The sequence below is a fragment of the Sapajus apella genome, unplaced genomic scaffold (genome assembly GCF_009761245.1).
Source record: "Sapajus apella isolate SASKATOON/1434 unplaced genomic scaffold, GSC_monkey_1.0 scaffold80, whole genome shotgun sequence".
NCBI classification, from domain to species: Eukaryota; Metazoa; Chordata; class Mammalia; order Primates; family Cebidae; genus Sapajus; species Sapajus apella.
In genome coordinates, this window is record NW_022437020.1 from 7,702,401 (window position 1) to 7,724,294 (window position 21,894).

Consider the following 21,894-nt stretch of genomic DNA (forward strand, 5'->3'; position numbering starts at 1 on the left):
GGGAATTCTTACACAATGTTGTCTTATACATCTTTAAAAAGTACAGATATGTATTAGTGCCACCTGTGATTGTGATGTTACACAAAGCATGGTGAACTGTATTTTCAATTGTGTAGAGTCCCTGAAGGAACCTGAACTCAATTTAATGGAGGCAGCATAGGGTGAAGTTCAAGAATATTGGCTCTGAAGTCAGATTGCCCAGAATGGATCCCCTGCTCCACCACTTATTATGAAACATTGGCCTCAGCTTTCTCGGCTGTAAACAGAGATATTAAAAATACCCACCTCTGAGGACTGTGGTGAGGACTGAATAAGGTTGTGCATGGAAAATAACATGATGCCTGGCGCCCAATGAGACTTTAATAAATGGTAGATACTACTTTTACTTTAAATTGAGAAAGAAGAACTGTCACACAGACAGGCAGCAGGCTGTATAAGAAAAGCATCATCTGAAACCCCAGATGGCAGGACAAACTGGCATTGAAATCCTAGGTCTGAGTCTCAGATCAGCTACTTATTAACAGTGCTTTCTAACTCAGACTCATTGCTTTCCCTGGATCTACAAAATGGGGTGGGAGGGCAGAGTTGAAATTAGATAATCTCCAAGGTCCCTAAGAGTCTTTAATCTAATAGGTGGGACTGGTCTATAATCAGATTTGGCCAAATTCATTGGGTGGAAATAATGAATATGCCTGGTATAGACTATGCTTGGCATTGTGGTGTTTTCCATTTCTATTATTTTCTTTATTCACTGGGCCACGCCTGGAAAGTTAGCATCACCATCACCATCATCATCACTTTTCAACTGAAGAAGCTGAGCACAGAGATGCTCCTGTCCATCTTAGTCTGCACAGTCAGTAAGTAGAAGCCATCATCATATCCTGGGTGTCTATTGTTTTTGCCTTCCCCTCAGCCATTCTCCCATTTCCCTTTTGGATGCCTGGCTCCTGCATATCCAATCCATGTAATTTGGTGAACGCCTGCTTCTCCTTCAAGATCCAATGAAACCAAAAGGAAGGTTTAGCCAATCAGGCTATTCCTTGCCTTTGGTATACAATCCAGGTTGTTTCAATTAGAACCCATCCCAAATCCTGGATTTTGGTGGAGGGACATTCTTTTACTCCTTGGAATGCTTATAATGGAAGCATAAAGTTGCTGGCAGCCTTGCTGCCACCATGTGGGCAAAGCCTGGCTAAGAATGGAGCAAATACCAACAAAAACAGAGCCAAGCACTGGAAGAGAGACAAACTGAATCCTGGTCACACTGTTTCAACCCTGGATATGGCTAAGTCTAAAGCAAGTTTTCCCCTTGAATTTTTAAGTTGTATGAGCCAAAAACTTTTGTTTATGGCAATTTGGGTTAGTCTTTTTAAACTTTTTGGTTATTTACAGTGAAGAGATTCTCCAGTAAAAGTGTAAATGAATCCCATTCTGGGCCCCTATTCCATATCTTGGGTTTTTTTCCTACAAAGCCTTCTGGCCCAGCAGATTAATCTTCTCCTAAGAACCCTACTTTTGAAATAATTTTTAAAAAAACAGAAAAAATATAATATTTTTTTCCCTTTGAATGTTTACATGTTATATACCTTATCAACTCTTTCTGAAAGGAAATGGCTTCTCAGTATTTGGAAAGGAGAATAATTAAAAACCCAATCCTTCTAATTATGTGTGGATCAAATTTTGGGGAGAAGAACAGAAATCGACTAATTGATCCCCCTCAGTCTAAGGTGAGCTTACCTTTCAGCTGGAGGTAGCCTTGAGCCAGATTTACATGTGCCTCTGCTAGTTTCCAATGTGAGTCTCCATAGCAAATTCTTGTCAGCGCTACGCAACGCACAAGCTCGTGGACAGCCTGTTTGTACTGTCAGGAAGAGAAAACAGGCTTACCAGTTATACAACTTGAAACTAAGAGTCACAAAGCACAAAATAAACATGCTTTTATCCCTTTGATAAATACGAGTGCCTACTATGTACAAAACATTGATCTAAGCACTTGAGATGTATCAGAGAAGAAAACAAAGATCTATTTGGGGTGGTAAAGTGTACATCTGGTAAGATGAAATAGACAATAAATGCAAGTGCAATTTGTAGTACATTTAAAGGTGAAAAAAAGTAATAGAATTTTAAAAATAGAAAATGTAGAGCAGACATCTAGTCATTCTTTAGGTTTCCCAGTTGCCCACCAATGAGCAGTTACTACATAAGCAGGAACAACAGGCGCAAAGGGTAGTGTTTTCAAATACTATACTTTTATTGTGTGTGTGTGAGACAGGGTCTCACTCTGTTACCCAGGCTGGAGTACAGTGGCACAATATCAGCTAACTGCAGCCTCGACCTCTGGGGTGGGCTTGAGTGATCCTCCCACCTCAGCTTCCTGTGCAGCTGGGATCACAAATGTGCACCACCACAGCAGGCTAAATTTTTGTATTTTGGTAGAATTGGGGTTTCGCCATGTTGCTCAGGCTGTCAAATACTATACTTAAGCTCTCAATTCAAAACTTTTCTTAGCTGTCTATATTAGCATAGCAAATGAGATCAGCAGGACTCACAGACTTGATTAAAGCAGCAAGAAGCACATTTTTCATTCAGGCTAGAACAAAGAGAACAGAAAACTGGATTCCCAGCTTCAGGTCATCTCAGATCAGCCATATCTTCAAAGCAAAGCTGGTAGTTTTAAAACACAGCTCCAAAATTCTTTGATACTCCTTCCATCCAGATATTGGGGGTCCTATGTCCCATTCCCTTTGAATCTGGGCTTTATGACTATTTGGCCAATGGAACCTGGAAGAAATGATGTAGTGCCAGTTTTCAGGCCCAAGTCTTAAGGACCTGGTGCCTTTGCTTTTGTCTCTTCTTGGATATTTACTCTTGAAACCTGTTATGGGCTAATATATGAGGCCCACATATTGGCTAATATGAGGCCAATATATGGGCCTCATATATTGAAGTCCCAACCCCCAGTACCTTATAATGTAACTGTTTTTGGAGATGAGGTCTTTAAAGAGATGATTTAAGTTCAAAGGAGGGGTTAGGGTAAACCCTAGCCCAATACAGCTGGTATCCTCATATATGAAAAGGAAAAGACACCAGGGATGGGCATGCACATGGAGAAATGATCATGTGAGAATACAGCAAGAGACAGTCAGCTACAAACTAAAGAGAAAGGCTTTAGAATAAAATCAAGCTCTGCTCACACCTTGATCTTGGACTTCAAGCCTCCAGAACTGTGAGGAAATAAAAACTGTTCTTTAAGCCTCAGCATCTGTGGGATTTTGTTACGACAGCACTACAAACTAATACAGAAGCCCCATGCTGGGAGGAAGCCAACATGGCCCCATGGAGAGAAGACCCACATAGAAAGGCACTGATAGTTTGAGTGAACCATTTTGGTGGCAGAATCTCCAGACCCTTCAAGAGCAGCTGATGCTGTATGGAGCAAAGCTGAGCAAACCCCACTGAGCTCTGCAAAAACTGCAGGCTTATGAGAAAAATGAATGGCTGTTCTTGTTTTAAGCCAGTAGGTTGTTGGGGTATTATGCAGCAACAGATAGTAAGAACAGCAAGAGAGATGGCTGTAGAAAGAAAGCTGAAGGGGTCAAACCAGAGGAAGAAAGGTGAGAACAAGGACAGAGTTGTGGAGAAGATGCAGGATGCTTCCAGGATGCACCCCCATCAATGTCAAAGCTCAAAGGGCTTGCATTTCCACACAATTCCTACATGCATTAGAAATATCTTCACCCTAAAACAACATTTTTCTTAACAAAATACACAGCCAGACAGCTGGCCACAGGAACGTCACTTTTGTGACCTACCAGGAGGAAGCTGAGGAATATGTGCTCATCATAAAGTGCTGAAACAAGGTGGACTGTGGCCTTTCTTTTCTATAGTAACATGCTTCCTATTACAAAGATAATGTATGTTCATTGTCAAAATACAGATGAGCAAAAAGATAAAAACTAAAAATCACCTGTAAGCTTATTCCCTAGAGATATCTAGGTAGCTAAATATCCCTTTATTCTTTACTTTTATGAATCTATCTATACATATTTTTTCTTTTTCAAAAATAGGTTCATAAGCTACATGCAGGTTTACAGCCTGCTGTTTAAACAATTTATGAATAACTTCTCATGTCATCTGTAAGTTTGAATGGCTGCACAGTATTTTATTATATGAATATATCATAACTGCATTACTCAATCCACTCTTTATTGGGCATTTAGGTGTTCATAAATTTTTTACTCACTGAATATCCTGTATGGATAGCTTTGCACATACTCATAAATATCTCCACAAAATAAATTCCTACAAACAGGATTGTTGGGTAAAGGATATGCAAAATTCTGAGGCTATGAGTAGCTACTGCTGAAGTACCTCTCCAAGAGGTTGTACCAGTTCATACTTTCAGTGCAGCATACGTGAGCACAAACGTCCCTTACATTGAACTGAGTACAAACTGTGGAGTATTTGTTTTTAGTTTGTCAGTTAGCCCGTTTTTCCTGGATTTAGTCCACATTTTCCCCATCAGTTGATGAGGCTGAACATCTTCACGTGTTAACTGGCTGTTTGTACTTTTTTTGGGTCACGTTTTATTGCCTCTAGACACAGGAGGTTTAGGTAATGACTTCTTTGGAGAGAGAAAGAGAACAACAACTATAGTGTATGAAAGAGAAAGAAATGATGACAATGTCATGGAATCCAGACAGACAAAAAGAGAGGGAGATCTGTTTTGATAATGAATCTGTCCCAACTACAGGTTTCCAGCAAAGGGGACTGCACAGGCTGAGCTGGGGTTCCCTGATCATAGCCTTGGTTTTCAGGACCCGAGTAGGGATACAGGTATAGAAAAAACAGCTTGTCCTCCCTTCACTTTCTTATTTGTTATAGGAATGGTCCAGATATCCCTACTGGTTTTCCAACCTTTATTCTACCAGTTCCAGTGGCTTTGGCAATAGGCATCAGCAAGCGGCAGGGCAGATAGAAGACAAGTACGAAGTAGGAAGACAATTTCAAAACTGGGATGAGTCTTGGAAATAATCTAATCTAGTCCCCTCAATTTGAAAATGAAGGTGAAGGAATATAAGGCTGGGAAGTTCAGGTGATTTACCAGCAAGTGGTAGCGTCAGAATTCACAGTCAAGCTCCTTGATGCAAAGTCCAGAGGTCTTTTCACAACATCATTCTTGGAATATCTGGAGTTTTCTAAACTTCTTAATATTAAAATATGCAATGCTGATTATCAGTAGGTCTAGCTCATATATATTTAAAAATGGACATTTAATACCCAGATCTTGGTGTCTAAATGCTATTCTCCACTAAGCAGAACCAAGGTTCCCTGCTGCAGGGGAAGTCCAAGATGAATCTGAGAAACCTGTGCTGCCAGAAATCAAGGAAGTGATTAAACAATGAGGGGATGGATCGAGGACTCAGGAGCCAGCTTGATGGGCCTCCCATTGGCAGATATGGAACAATCTGAGCTTCCATGAAAATAACAGGCTGTAGCATATTTGAAAAATAAAATTTCCTAAACCCATACTGATAAGAATAATTGGATGACAAATAAGCTGTGAAGAAAGAAAAGCTCCTCCTTATCATAGAATGCCAACAAACGTTGAAGGGATGTGGAAGTCAGAGACTGGCTATGTGACAAATGTCACACTAATAACTGATTCAGGTGAAAATCATCAGTGAATACTAAAACTGGCAGAGTGAAGTTTTAAATATATACATAGTCTCAGTGAATCTCCCCACAAAATACTTAATAATTACAAAGGGAAAAATAGCAATTCTGCATTAAAGAAACCTGCCAGTCAGCACCTTAACCAAGTGTTCAAGGTTGGCATCACTGTAACGAGACTAATAGACATTATGCACCTCTTGACAGCACACACTAAGAAGGGCCCCATGTCACACCTGTGGCATTCCTGCTCCAAATGTACAAACTGAATAAAATCATGAGGAAGCATAAGACAAACTCAAATGGAGAGATATTCTACAAAATAATTAGAGCGTACATTTCCAAGATATTAAGATCATGAAAAAGAGTAGGTTAAGCAACTGTTTCACATTAAAGGAGACTAAAGAGACATGACAACTCTATTTAACATGAATTCGCAGACTGAGCCACAGATCTGATTTTTTTTTCTGTAAAGGACATTATTAAGAAGAAATATGGACAAGGTTTACATATTAGATAATAGTATTATACTGACATAAATTTCCTAATTACGATCACTGTACTGTGGCTATGTAAGGGAATAGCTTTTACAGAATAAACACTGAAGTACTTGGAAGGGCCATAATATCTACAACTTACTCTCAGTTCAGAAAAACAATGAGAGACAAAGAACAAAGCAATAAAGTAAATGTTAAAAATGAGTGAATCTTGTGACTTTTCTGTAAGTCAGAAATTATTTTAAAACACAAAATAACCAAAAAACTGGTATTTTAAAAAGTAAATTACATCTTGTTAATACCTTGCTGAAAATACTTTTAAGGCCTTTCAGGGCACTTAGCTTGAAACCTGCAAGGCCCTAAGTGAACTGACAGCCCCTCTCACCATATTTAATGGCAGCTTGTAGCTGCTTCTCCTTGCTTAAAATATGGCCTGCTTGTGCTTACCTTGTAGATTTATGTGTGCTGTTTCCTCTCCCTAGAACTTTTCACCTCAGCTCCTCCATACTGACTCCTTCTCTTCCTCAGGTCTCAGCTTATCTGTCACGTCTTCCTGGAGGCCCTCCCTGATCACCCTACCCAAGACGGAGCCAGCCTATGTCCTCCTTAGCACTTGTCACAGTCTATGATCATCTGGTTCATTTACAATGTCAATTGCCTCTCAGCTCCATGAGGGTATGCACTTTGTCTGTCCTGTTCACTGTTGTATCCTGGATTCTCCACCAGAACCACAGAACAACGAAATGTTTAATACCATTCTAGATGCACAGAAAAGAATTATTTAAATATGTCAAATGCCTTTCGGCATGAAGGCTTACTTCTTTCCAGAAGTCTGGTTGAGAAAGGCTGCCAGCCTAGAGCCTACAAATAGTAGGTACTGAGTGAGTACCTGTGCATAATGAACCAGCACACCCTCAAAACCAAATTTATGCCCTTTCTCCCTAATCCTGGTCTTTATCCTGTATTCATTATTCTGATGAAAGTCATGAGCAAGCCTCCAATCACCCAAGCAGACTAAGACCTTGGGTGGTGGGAATTCTACACACCCTAGCTTTCTCACTCTCACATCTCCATTCTCTATGCCCCCTCGTCCTGTCCCACTGATTAGCATTTCTAAATTCCTTTCAAAAGAGCTCAGCGTTCCTACTGCCTCTGCCACATGTAGTTTAGGCCCTCATGATTCCTTGCCAGGATTATTGCAAATATCCTCCTAACTGACCCTCCTCTTCCGGTTTTATTCTTTTTTTGTCCTTACTCTTCATAGCTATGGGAATGATTGTTCTTAAAATCAAACCTGCTCATGGCATGCTTCTGCTTGTAATCTCATGGTAATCCTCCATCATCTTTAGGAGAAAATAAAAACTCTTTCACTAGGCCTTGAGTGCTCTCTGGGTCTCAGTTCCTGTTCATAATCCAGCCTCATTTCTCACCCTGTGTCATTTACACCTAAGTCCCAGACAGCCCTTAGTTCCCCAGACTGTACTCCCTCAGACCCATGGCTTTTGTCCATCTGCTACCTCTGCCCAGAACATTTTGGTCCTCTTCCTAAGTACTGTTTACCAGTACAGTCCAAGTAACTCCCATCCCAGCAAAGTGTGCCTTAACTGCTGTCCCTCTACCACCTCCAGGCTCATTGCCCCCCCTTTCTGTTTTGTATCTGTGTCACTTGAGCTCTCACAGAACCTATCAAACTGACTGCCATTATCTGTGGCCCTATCTTCCCAACCAAATCCCGAGCCCCTCCAAGACAAGTAGCTTTTCCTTCTGTACCCCTGGCACCTACATGGCACCTGACACATATTAGGCATAGCATGGGTATTTATGATGAATGGATGAACAGGATCCAACACATAAGAGGTGATAGAGAAATGCCTATTGAATGAGTGAGTGAATGAGTAAAACTCCTGAAGAAAAAAGTATGCAGAGAACAAGAAGATTTACGATCATAAGGAATTAGAAGCTCTATGAGAGCAGCGGCCTCACCTGCTTTGTTTGTGTTGTATTCCAGTGCCTAGACTTGGCACACAGTGGGAGCACAATAAATATTTGTTGTTGGCCATGTCAGCTGCTGTGCCTGGAGCCTAGGGTACTACATTCATTCATCTTATAACAAAGGCACTGTCTTATATACTCTCTTGTATCAAACTCCTGAGATTAGGAATGTAATCTGAAACATCCTACTTCTCTTGATTATACCTTATAGCTCAATTCCCAGAGAAGAAATACAGAAACAAAAGTCTCCTTACTTCATGACTGCTGTAATAGGACTTTGCTTTCTCTTCACAGAGGTGGAGTTTCTCTCGAGGCGGCTGGAATAGTGCTGCCTGAGGCAGCTTGCTTTGGAACTTCTCTCTATGAGTGACGCTAACAGCAGCAACAACTTCATCTAGGTGGTTGGATATGTGGGTTTCCTGTGATTCTTGCATATTTTTATGTACATTGTCTTCTCATTTTAAAATAAAAACAAAGGCGTTAAATGACAATTTCCATAGTTATTTTTAGAAATATACATTTCAACACTATAACCACAATTTCTTTGAAATTAGTAGTATTATATCCCAAAAGATTATGGTGGCTACTACTGACCTGCTGATTTTTATTTTCAACTAAATTAAACCTTCTTTCTTTACATATATACAACGATATACACATACATACAAATACAAACATACACATGTACATATATACACAAACATACATACATATGTATATATATACAAACACATACATATGTGTATATGTGTATATGTTGTATTATGCACATACATATGTATATACAGTCCAGTAGAAATTAGTTTAGCACATACATATATACCTGTATGTACATATATACCTGTAAAGTCCAGTGAAAATTAGCTTAGCCCAAACAGCTCTCAATGAACCCAGATTAAATCAGCTGAACCTCAACTGACCCTGAGGTAGAAAATAAATAACTGTTACAACTTTTACTTCTGGCCAAGATGAAGTAATAGTAAATACATTTATCCTCTTGCCTGAAATAGCCCAAAACAAACAAATAAACAGCCCACAGAACAAAGGATAAAACAATGGTTTCAAGAAACAAGACAAGCAATGAGAGAGCAATTCCTGAAAGATGGAAAAAATAAAGTGAGACCTACAATTACCCCAGTGTATTGCTTTGAGTTTCCAGGAAACTGCGCAGGGAGGGGGACCCAGAAGTCACCCCGGTGGGTTACTTGAGTTGAGGAAGTAGAGCTGAGAGTTTGGGGAGACCAAGGTGGCCAGAACTGATAGGACAAATTACTGAAGGGAAGAAGGCTCCACAGACAGAAGAACCAAGAGATTCGCAGAGGGACCCCCTCAAGTATGGGGACAGAATACTGATTAGCATGGGTGTAAGAAGATATTTAAATCTGGAGAAAGACTCCTTCAATAAGGTTACAGGGAACAGTGTTTTCTGCTCACATAAGGCTGGCGGTGCCTGTTTCCACCAATGAGGCTGAAAAAACTCCTAATTCATGAAGCATTGGATAGAGTACTCAGAAGCCTTTTATCTCAGTAGTGGTGATAATTAGCTGTAGACTGAACATTGCTCAGATCACGAAACAAATCATAAAAAGTAAGATCTAAAAGGATCAAACTGTTTCCAAGTGACTTAATTGCACCAAAGGACAATACTCAAGGATGTTCACAGGAATACTAAAATAACCAACACCCAGCAAGGTAAAATTTACAAAGTCTAGCATCCAAAGAAGCTGGAAAACATAGCCCATAATGAGAATAATCAAGAGATCAAAACTGACCCAGAATTGACACACATGTTAAATTAGCAGAAAAAAACATTAAAACTGTTTTAATAATTGCATTCTATATGTTTAAAAAGTAGTTAAATAAAGACATGGAAGAAATAAAAAAAGACCCAAATGGAACTTCTACATAGAAAAATTATTTGTGAAGATGGAAATGTGTGGGATTAACAGCAGATTAGATGTTGCAGATGAAAAAATGAATTTGTAGGCTTAGCAATAAAAATTATCAAAAATGAAAAAAAATCAGTGAGTTGTAAAACAACTTCAAGTTGCTTAATATATATGTCATTTGAGTCCCTAAAGGAAAGATTGGAGGAGGGACAGAAAACTATTTGAAGAAATAATGGCCAATATTTTTCCTAATTTAAGAAAAAACATAAAGCCAGAGATCCAAGAAGTTCAATGAACATTAAACACAAGAAACAAGAAGAAAGCTACATCAAATAAAGTCAAAACATCATAGCCAAATTGCTTAAAACTATGATAAAGTGAAAATCTCAAAAGTAGAGAAAAAAGACACATTGCATATAAGAAATAAAGATAAGGATAACAGATTTCTTAGAAGAATAAAAAGCACACAAGGACAGTTAAATATATTGATTATCTTTAAAGTATGGAAAGAAAAAAGTTGTCAACCTTAAATTCTGTACCAGCGAAAATATCTTTCAAAAACAAAATTTTTAATAATTAATTACCAGAAGACTTGCACTACAATGTTCTCAAAGAAATGTAAAAGGAAGTCTTTCAGAAGGAAGGAAACTGATAGCAAATGGAACTCTAGGTCTATAAAAAAGAAGATGTCGGAAATGGTAACAACATGGGTAAATATGTAACACTGCGTTCATATTACAATCATGTTCAGCTTTGTGGCATTTCAGTCAATGACAGAATGCCTTTATAAAGGTAGTCCCATAAAATTATTATAATGGAGCTGAAGAATTCCTATTGCATAGTGATACAGTAGCTGTTGTAACATCATGGCATGATGTATTTATTCATGTGCTTGTGGTGATGTGGGTATAAACAAACGTATTGTGCCGGTAGCCATACAAAAGTAAAGCATATATAATTATGTACAGTACATACTATGTGATAATAATATTTAATAAGTGACTGTGTTAGTTTATGTATTTAATATACTACATTTTATCATTATTTTAGAGCATTCTTCTTCTACTTATATATTTCTAAAAGTTAACTCTGAAAAACCCTTAGGCAGGTCCTTCAAGAGGTATTCCAAAAGAAGGTATTCCATTATCATCATAGGTGATGAAAGCGCCATGCATGTTATTGCCCCTGAAGACCCTCCAGTGGGACAAGATGTGGAGGTGAAAGACAGTGATACTGATGATCCTGATTGTGTAGAACTACATTAATGTGTGTGTTTGTGTCTTAGTTTTAACAAAAATGTTTAAAAAGTAAAAGAAGAAAATAAAAATTTTAAAAATAGGAAAAAGGTTATGGAGTAAGGATAGAAAGAAAAAACTTTGTACAGCTGTACAATGTATTTGTGTTTTAAGCTAAGTGTTATGACAAGAGTCAAAATGAAAAAAAAAATTTAGGCCAGGCATAGTAGTTCATGCCTGTTATCTCAGCACTTTGGAAGGCTGAGGCAGGTGGATCACCTGAGGTCAGGAGTTCGAGACCAGCCTGACCAACACAGTGAAACCCTGCCTCTACTAAATACAAAAAATTCGCCAGGTGTGGTGGTGCATGTCTGTAATCCCAGCTACTTGGAAGGCTGAGGCAGGAGAATGGCTTGAACCTGGGAGGAGGAGGTTGCAGTGAGCCGAGACTATGCCACTGCACTCCAGCCTGGGCGACAGAGTAAGACTCTGTCTCAAAAAAAAAAATTTTTTTTTTAAAGTTTACAAAGTAAAAAAGTTACAATAAGCTAAAGTTAATTTATTACTAAAGAAAGGAAAATTGTTTTAATAAATCGAGGATAGCCTGTGTACAGTGTTTACAAAGTCTACAGTAGTGTACAGTAACGTCTTAGGCCTTCACATTCACTCACCACTCACTCACTAACTCACCCAGAACAACTTCCAGTCTTGCAAGCCCCACTCATAGTAAGTGCCCTATATAGGTGTGTCATTTTTTATCTTTTATGCTGTATTTTTGCTGTACCTTTTCTATATTTAGATATGTTTAGATACATGAATATGTACCATTGTGTTACAAATGCCTAAAGTATTCAGTATAGTAGCACACTGTATAGGTTTGTAACCTAGGAGCAACATGCTACGCCATGTAGCTTAGGTGTGTAACAGGGTAATTAATACCTTGTAGGTTTGTGTAAGTGCACTCCATGATGTTTACACAATGATAAAATTGCTTAACAACACATATCTCTGAACACACCCCTGTTACTAAGTGATACATGACTGTATTCAAATCTCTTTAAAAGATAATTGACTTTTTAAACAAAAAATAATAATGTACTATAGGGCATATAGCATATGTATAAGTGAATGTATGAAAATGGTAGCATAAACACTGGGAAGATGAATGGGATTGTGAAGACCTGAAGACAGGCTGAGGTTAAGTTAAACAGTATAAATCTAACAACAAACACCAAAATAAAAAAAAGAGTTATACATTAAATAACAAGTCAACAAAGTAGAGGAAACTAGTCATAAAATTATCCAATAGAAAAAGAAGAAAAAGAGAACAAAGAAAAGATAGAACAGGTTAAAAAAAAATAGCAAGGTGATAGACCTAAATCTAACTCTACCAATAATCATATTAAATGTAAATGGTCTAAACACCTCTCAATTAAGAGATAGAGATTGGGAGACTAGATGAAAAAAATGAAACTTAAATAATGCTGCCTACAAATAATTCACTTTTAATACAGAGACACAAATAGATTAAGAGGATGGAAAGTAATATACTAGAATTAGTCGAAAACAGAGTGATTATATCACTATCAAAGCAGATTTTTCAGCAAAAATTATTACTAGTTATAAAGAATGTCACTTCATAATGTTACAGGGGAAAAGAGGATATAATCATCCCAAATATTTATATACCTAATAACAGTTTCAAAATATAAGACCAAAAATTGATGGAATTGTAAGGAGAAATAGACAAATCTTTAATTATATTAAGAAACTTAAATATTTCTTCCAATAATTGATATACCAAGTAGACAGAAAATCAAGACTATACAAGACTTGGACTATATCATCAATCAAGTTGATTTGACATCTTTATTAGAACACTTTACAAAGAGAATTACATTCTTTTCAAGTGCACCTGAAGATTAACTAAGACAGATTGTATTCTGGGCCATAAAATAAGTTTTGATAAATTTATAATAATTCAAGTTATACCAAGCATATTCTCTGACCACAAGGGATTAAATTATAAAGGAATAACAGAAAGATATCTGGAAAATGTCCAAATATTTGAAAGTAAATAATGTACCTCAAAGTAAATCATGGATCAAAGAAGAAATTTAAAAAATGTGAAAGTAGTTTGATCTTAATAAATAAAAAAGCACAACATAAAAGAATTTGAGAATGTCACTAGGGCATTAATTACGGGGAAATTTATAGCATTAAATAACTATATTAGTAAAGTAGAAAGGTCTCAAATTCATGACCTTAGCTCTTATCTTCAGAAACTAGAAAAAGGAGAGGCTGGGCATGGTAACTGATGCCTGTAATCCTAGCACTTTGGGAGGCTGAGGTGGGCAAATCATGAGGTCAAGAGATTGACACCATCCTGGCCAACATGATGAAACCCTGTCTCTACTAAAAATACAAAAATTAGTTGGGCGTGGTGGTGCATGCCTGTAATCCCAGCTACTCAGGAGGTTGAGGCAGGACAATCACTTGAATTCAGGAGGCAGAGGTTGCAGTGAGCCAAGATCATGCCACCGTACTCCAGCCTGGGTGACAGAGTGAAACTCCATCTCCAAAAAAGAAAAAAAAAAAAAAAAAGGAAATGATCAAAGGGCATGACAGATATTTCTCAAAAGACATACAAGATGCCCAAGATTGCCAATCATTAGAGAAATGCAAATTATATCCATGAGGTTTCATCTTACACCTGTTAAAATAGCTATGATTAAAAAAAGAAAGATAAATGTTAGTGAAGAGTTGGAGAAAAGGGAATCCTTGTACAGTGTTGGTGGGAATGTAAATTATGGAACACAGTAAAGAGGTTTCTCAAAAAATTAAAAATATAACTACCATATGATCCAGCAATACCACTACTGGGTGATATATCCAAAGAAAACAATATTAGTATATTGAAGAGATACCTGCACTTTATGTTCATTGCAGCATTATCGACAATGATCAAGATACGGAGTCAATCCAAATGTCCATCAACAAAAGAATGCGGTATGTGGGCCGGGCGAGGGTGGCTCACACCTGTAATCCTAGCACTTTGGGAGGCTGAGGTGGGTGGATCAGGAGGTCAGGAGATTGAGACCATCCTGGCTAACATGGTGAAACCCTGTCTCTACTAAAAATGCAAAAAATTAGCTGTGCATGGTGGCGGGCACCTGTAATCCCAGCTATCAGGAGGCTGAGGTAGGAGAATCACTTAAACCTAGGAGGCAGAGGTTGCAGTGAGCCAAGATTGCACCACTGCACTCCAGCCTGGATGACAGAGCAAGATTCTATCTCAAAAAAAAAAAAGAAAAAGAAAATATGATATGTATACATAATGAAATACTACTCAGCCTTAAAAAAAGAAGGGCATTCTGTCATTTGTGACAACATGACGAACCTGGAGAACATTATGTTAAGTTAAATAGCCAGGCACAGAAAGACAAATACTGAATGATCTCACTCATAAGTATAATCTAAAAAAGTTGAACTCACACAAGTAGAGAGTAGAATGGTGGTTACAAGAAGTTGAGGGAGGAGGAATAAATTCAAGAGATCTATTGTATAACATGGTGACTACCGTATTGTTTCCTTGAAAATTGCTAAGAAAGTAGATTTCAAGTGTTCACATAAAAATGATAAATATGTGAGGTAATACATGTTAATTAGCTTATTTAGCCATTCCACAACATATACATATTTCAAAACATCATGTTATACAAAATAAAGAATGAGAGAGATGATATCACTACAGATTCTACAAATATTAAAAAGTTAATAGACTATTATCAACACCTTTATACCATAAATTTGACAACACAAATGAACAAATTCCTTTAAAGACACAAACTATGAAAGCCCAGAATATTAATAAAAAAGAAAAACTATATGATCATCTCACTCAAAACAGAAATAGTACTTGACAAGATCTAATATCTAATTCTATTCCTGATGAAAATTCTTAGCAAAATAGTAATAGAATTATACTTCCTCAATGTGATAGGCAATCTTTTGGGCTTCCCTGGGCCACACTAGATGAAGAATTGTCTTGGACCACACACAAAATATGGTAACACTAATGATAGCTAATGAGCTAAAAAAAAAAATTGCAAAAAAACCACACTCATATGTTTTAAGAAAGTTTACGAATTTGTGTTGGGTCATATTCAAAGCTGTCTTGGGCTGCATGCGGCCTGCGGGCCACAGGTTAGACAAGCTTGTAGAATATAAGATCACTACACAAAATATTATTTTTCTGTATTAGCAATGAACAATCAAATTGAAATTAAAATATAATACCATGTGTAATAGCATCAAAAATAGGCAATAGGAATAAATCTTACCAAAAGATGAGTAAGACCTGTACAAAAGTTAAAACTACAGAACAGTACTGAGAGAAATTAAAGAAAGCCTAAATAAATAGAAGCACACACCATATCCATGGGTTGGAAGACTCAACATTATTAAGATGTTAATTCTACCTAAATTGAGCTACAGATTTAAAGCATACCCAATCCAAAACCCTACATGGGTTTCTGTTTTGTTTTTTTGTTTTTGTTTTTTGGTAGAAATTGACAAATTGTTTTTAAAGTTCATATAAAAGTGTTAAGAATTTACAACACCAAAATAACTTTGTAAAAGCAGAACACAGTTGGAGGATTAACATGGCTTTTCCCCATTCATTTACTTATAAAGTAGAAATTTAAACTTATTTCAATTTATTAAATCTAAAATATAGATTACAGATTCTAATCTAAATGTAAAAATTAGATTTAAATCTAAAATATACATTTATTGATCTATATTTATTATAAAGCTACAATAGGCAAGGCAGTTTGTACTACTGTTAAGACAGACAAATGGAACAGAATGTAGAGTCCAGGAATGGAGCCACACATATATAAATAACAGATTACTGACAAATATGCAAAAGCAACTCCTTAGAGAAAGAAGTCTGTTCAACCAATGATGCTGGAACAACTGGATATTCACACATAAAAATAAAACAAAACAAAAAACCCCTTTGATCTATGTCTCATACTATACACAAAAATTAACTCAAAATTGAACATAGAGCTAAATTTAAAATTTAAAACTATAAAAAACAATGTGTAAGAAAACTCTTGTGATCATGCATTAGGCAAAGCTTTCCCAGATATGACCACCCAAAAGAATCATTTAAAAAACAACATAACTAATTAGATTTCATCAAAATTTAAAATTTTTGCTCCTCAAGAGAAACTGTTAATTAAAAAAGAAGGGGCTGGGAGAAAATATTTTCATAAATATGTATCTGATGTAAGATTTGTATCTTACTGGTATATAGAACTCTCAACATTCAAGAAAACAGCTCACTATAAAAATGGGCAATTTATTTTAATAGACACTTCATCAAAGAAGGTATACCAAGAACACATAAGCACATGCTTTATATTCAACATCATTAGGCATCAGGGAAATGCAAGTTAAAACCACAAAATGTCACTCATCAATTAGAATGACTAAAATTAAAAAGACTTATTGTACTAAGGGTTGATGAGGATGGGGAATAACTAGAAATTTCATACATTGTTGGTGGAAATGTAAAATGGTACAAACATTTTGGAAAACAGTTCGGGAAGGTTTAAAAAACAAAAAACAGGCCGGGCGCGGTGGCTCACGCTTGTAATCCTAGCACTTTGGGAGGCCGAGGCGGGTGGATCACGAGGTCAAGAGATCGAGACCATCCTGGTCAACATGGTGAAACCCCGTCTCTACTAAAAATACAAAAAATTAGCTGGGCATGGTGGCGCGTGCCTGTAATCCCAGCTACTCAGGAGGCTGAGGCAGGAGAATTGCCTGAACCCAGGAGGCGGAGGTTGTGGTGAGCCGAGATTGCACCATTGCACTCCAGCCTGGGTAACAAGAGCGAAACTCCGTCTCCAAAAAAAAAAAATAAAATAAAATAAAAATAAAAATAAAAAACAAAAAACAAAACTGTGGTAAAATAAAGCCAGGTATGGTGGCTCATGCCTTTAATCCCAGCACTTTGGGAGGTGGAGGCAGGAGGATCACCTGAGCTCAGGAGTTTGGGACCAGCCTGGGCAACACAGCAAAACCCTGTCTCTACAAAAAATACAAAAATTAGCCAGGTGCAGTGGAACATGCCTGTAGTCTCAGCTACTCAGGAGGCTGAGGCAGGAGGATAGCTTGAGCCTGGGAGAAGGAGGCTGCAGTGAGCCAAGATCATGCCATTGTACCCCAGCCTGAGAGACAGAGGAAGACACTGTCTCAAAAACAAAGCAAAACTGTAGCAAAATTTATATAATACAATTTGTCATTTTAACCTTTTCATTTTTTCCTTTTTTTCACATGGCCATTTTTGTCATTTTATTGTTTGTTTTTGAGATGAAGTCTTGCTCTGTTGCCAGGCTGGAGTGCAGTGGTGTCATTTTAACCTTTTCATTTTTTCCCTTTTTTCACATGGCTGTTTTTGTCATTTTATTGTTTGTTTTTGAGATGAAGTCTCGCTCTGTTCCCAGGCTGGAGTGCAGTGCAGTGGATTGCTCACTGCAATCTCTGCCTCCCAGGTTCAAGCAATTCCCCTGCCTCAGCCTCCCAAGTAGCTGGGACTACAAGCACACAACACCATGCCTGGCTAATATTTTGTATTTTAATAGAGATGGAATTTCACTATATTGGCCAGGATGGTTTTGGTTTCCTGACCTCATAATCCACCTGCCTCAGCCTCCCAAAGTGCTGGAACTACATGCAAGAGCCACTGTGCCAGGCCAACTCCTAAGTATTTATGTGAGAGAAATGAAAGCATATATTATAAAAAGACTTACATACAAATGTTCATAGAAGTTTTATTTTTAATAGCCAAAAAACTAGAAAAAACCTCAAATGTCTATAAATAAATGGGTAAGCAACCTGTGGTATAGCTATACAATGAAATATTACTCAGTAATAAAAAGGAATGAATATGTTGCAATATGAATAAATCTCAAAATAGTTATGCCGAGTGAAGAAGTCAGGCAAAATAGAGTACATATTGTGTGATTCCATTTATATAAATTTCAGTGAAATCTATACCAATGTATAATGACCAAAAGCAGATCAGTGATTGCCTTGAATTGGGCTAGGGAGGTGGTATGAAGGTGAGGGACACAGGAGGGAGGAAGATGTAGGAAAGGGTGGAGTAATTACAAGGGACATGAGGAAACTCTGAGGTGGTGGATATGCTTATTATCTTGACTATGATTGTGGCTTCTTGGGTGCACACATATGCCAAAACTTATCAAATTGTATAATTTTAGGCCAATTAATAAAGCTGTTAAAAATTGTATATATAGGTCAGCCTGTCAGAGATCCCTCCCCATTCCTCCTCTTCAAACTCCAATTCCATTATTTACTATAGATAACATGTTAAATTTCACCGTATTGCAACTTATTTATTTATTTATTTATTTATTTTTAAGATGGAGTCTCACTCTGTCACCCAGGCTGGAGTACAGTGGCACAATCTCAGCTCACTGCAACCTCCGCCTCCCTGGTTCAAGCAATTCTCCTGCCTCAGCCTCCCAAGTAGCTGGGATTACCACCATGCCTGGCTAATTTTTTTTTTTTTTTAGTTTTTAGTTTTTCAGTAGAGACAGGGTTTCAAAATGTCAGCCAGGCTGATCTTGAACTCCTGACCTCAAGTGATCAGCCCATCTCAGCTTCCCAAAGTGCTGGGATAACAGGCAGAAGCCACTGCTCCTGGCAGCAACTCATTTATTATTTATTTATTATTCGTTCCACAAGTATTTACTGAATTCTGGCTATAAGCAATACACCAGGCTATTGTACTATGTGGAAAACAATAACCCCAAGAAATGTAAAATAGAGCAGAAAAAAAGATCAGGTACACACCAGCACAGTACTAGGTGCTAAAATTGCTAGAAGAGTGGCAAGTGGTGAGACTTCAAAAATGGGAACCATTGCTGCTGCAATGACTCTGCTTGTTTGGTTGAAAAGATTCCAGAGAGCAAGGAGAGAGAAGAGAAGCATCCCAAGCACAGTGAATAATTAAGAAGGGTTTGGAAGTGGGAAAGTGAAATAAATATATGGCTAACTGCTGGTGGTTCAATTTGGTGTATGTGAAATGAGGGACGTGGCTATAGAACAGCATTTTCCAAAACAATTTCTGCAGTACGCTAGAGCCACAAGATATTAATGTACGTTCCATCAAGGAGGGTTACTGATAAAGGTGATCAAATGAGTTAGTAAACACAAATACTGGTTCCACAAAAGGAAGATTCTGTGATCGAATAAATGGGTAAACATGGACAAGTTTCTTGAATTCAGGTCTTCTCAAAACTTTAATATAATACCTTGTGAATATCCCAGAGGAGGTACAGTATACAGCACTTTTCCAATCTTTTTTGGCCATGAGATTATCTTTTTTCTTGACCATCTATTAAATCTTAAGGAAATAGCACTTTAAAAACATTGTTTGGGAAACCCTGAGCTATGGGAAAAGTAAAATGCTGGATTTCAGGCTAAGAAGGCATTCATTCATTTCAGGCTAAGAATTTCATTGACACTTTTCCTCATAAAGCAATATAGCACAAAAATATGAAAAAGAGAAAGAAGGAATCAGCCAAAGGTCAAACTGTGAGAATGCTACAGAGGCTGATCTACAATGTAGGTGGTGCTCTCATTCCTGGGTACCTCTCACAAATGTTAAAGGTCAGCCGGGAGCAGTAGCTCATGCCCGTAATCCCAGCACTTTGGGAGGCTGAGGCATGTGGATCACAAGGTCAGGAGCTCAAGACCAGCCTGGCCAACATAGCGAAACCCCCTCTCCACTAAAAACACAAAAATTAGCCGGGTGCAGTGGCATGTGCATGTAGTCCCAGCTACTCAGGAGGCTGAGGCAGGAGAATCACTTCCAGCTACTCGGGAGGCAGAGGTTGCAGTGAGCCAAGGCCACGCCCTTGCGCTCCAGCCAGCCTGAATGACAGAGTGAGGCTCCATCTCAAAATAAAATAGAATAAAATAAAATATAAAATAAAAATGTTAAAGGTCAATACTTCAGGTTTAACACTGAAGCTCTACCTACACCCTGTTTTACAGAGACACAGAGCTATTTGAGATCCCAAAATGTTGGCTGACTTTTTTCAAATAACTTCTTGCCTTATGCTTCCTCATCTGCTCAACCCCACTGGCTGATAAGATGACCATTTCAACAGGTGTTGTGGTCAAGAGAAACAGCAGCACCCAGAAACGGGGAATCTGAGATTCAAGAACCTGTACCATCCCAACTATCCATGTGATTTGGGCAATATCAACTAATATATGCATAACACTTTATACTTTTCCATATTTTATCTCATGTGGCCCTTTCAAACATGTAAGGTAAAGAAGTAGATATTATCACCTCCATTTTATAAATGAAGACAATGAAATGAAGTTAAATCAGTTGCACATCAAACAGCCAGACTTAGGACCCTGGTCTTCTAATAATTTGGTGGTTTCCCATCATATCATCCTGTCTTTCATTGACCAGTCTACAGCAGTGGGAAGGAAATGCCGTTGCTTTGGAAACCTAAGCCTGTATTTTAGAAAGTGATCACACATTTTTATAAACAGGAATGTAACATCTTCAACAGATTTAACTATATTTTCTTATCTTCTATTTAAGGGGAGGCAGAAAAGAAAGTTTAAAGACAACAAAAGCAATAGGCCTTATAGTATTTGTTATTCTGGGCCTCTGAACCTACTGTTAACTTCAAAGTGGATTTAATTTTTTTTTTTTCTGGCTTAACTGTAAAAAGTGATTTGTCTCATGCTGGCTCTTAATATTGCATCCTTAAAAGAGAGGTTATATTTATTCTGAGTGCTCACAGGCTCATCTAACGTGTATATACTTTTTTTTTTGACAGTTTAAAAAAATTGAGCCATCATTTTAAAATTAGGAGTTTCATATAAAGATGTAGACTTTGGGGTTTCTGAAGTCCTTTAAAAGCTCAGAACACTTGTCAACAATGCACTCTCACGTGTATTGCAGCACTATTCACAATAGCCATAAATATTCAACAACACATGAATAGATTAAAAAATGTGGTAGATATACACACAAAACAGAATCCTGTCATTTACAACAACATGGATGAAACTGAAGGATATTACGCTAAGCAAAATAAACCAGTGAATGGGAACCAATGTTCTCACTCATTTATGAGAGTTAAAAATTAAAATAGCTGAATTCATGAAGACAGAGTAGAATGATGATTACCAGAGGCTGGGAACGGTAGTGGGGAGGGAGGCAAAAGTGGGGATAGTTAATAGGCACAAAACTTAGTTAGAAAGAATGAATAAGATCTAGTACTTGATAGCACAACAGGGTGACTACAGACAAACAACAAGTTACTGTATATTTTAAAATAACTAAAAGAGTAGAATCGAAATCATCCTAACACAAAGAAATCATGAGTGCTTGAGGAGACAGATATGCAATTACTCTGATGTGATTATTATACATTGTATGCCTGTATCAAAACATCACATACATCTCATAAACATACACATCTACTACTATGTACTTACGAAAATTAAAAATTATAAAACAAAACCAAAAAAACC

At 37.5% G+C, this 21,894-nt stretch overlaps 1 protein-coding gene across 7 annotated transcripts in view; it reads right to left on the reverse strand.

Moving 5' to 3' along the window:
- Window positions 1-21,894, reverse strand: part of TTC23 (tetratricopeptide repeat domain 23) — a 101,883-nt gene that overhangs the window by 74,058 nt on the left and 5,931 nt on the right. For 6 of the 7 annotated variants that reach the window (XR_004261151.1, XM_032252827.1, XM_032252829.1 and 3 more), the window contains exons 3-4: window positions 8,417-8,620; window positions 1,738-1,861 (exon numbers count right to left, since the gene is read on the reverse strand). Coding sequence is in view for 6 of the 7 variants with exons in the window: in XM_032252827.1 (XP_032108718.1) it covers window positions 1,738-1,861; window positions 8,417-8,596 (304 nt within the window). In the remaining variant the exon portion in view is untranslated. The remainder of the gene's footprint in view (window positions 1-1,737; window positions 1,862-8,416; window positions 8,621-21,894) is intronic. The other variant, XM_032252826.1, reaches the window with a different exon arrangement.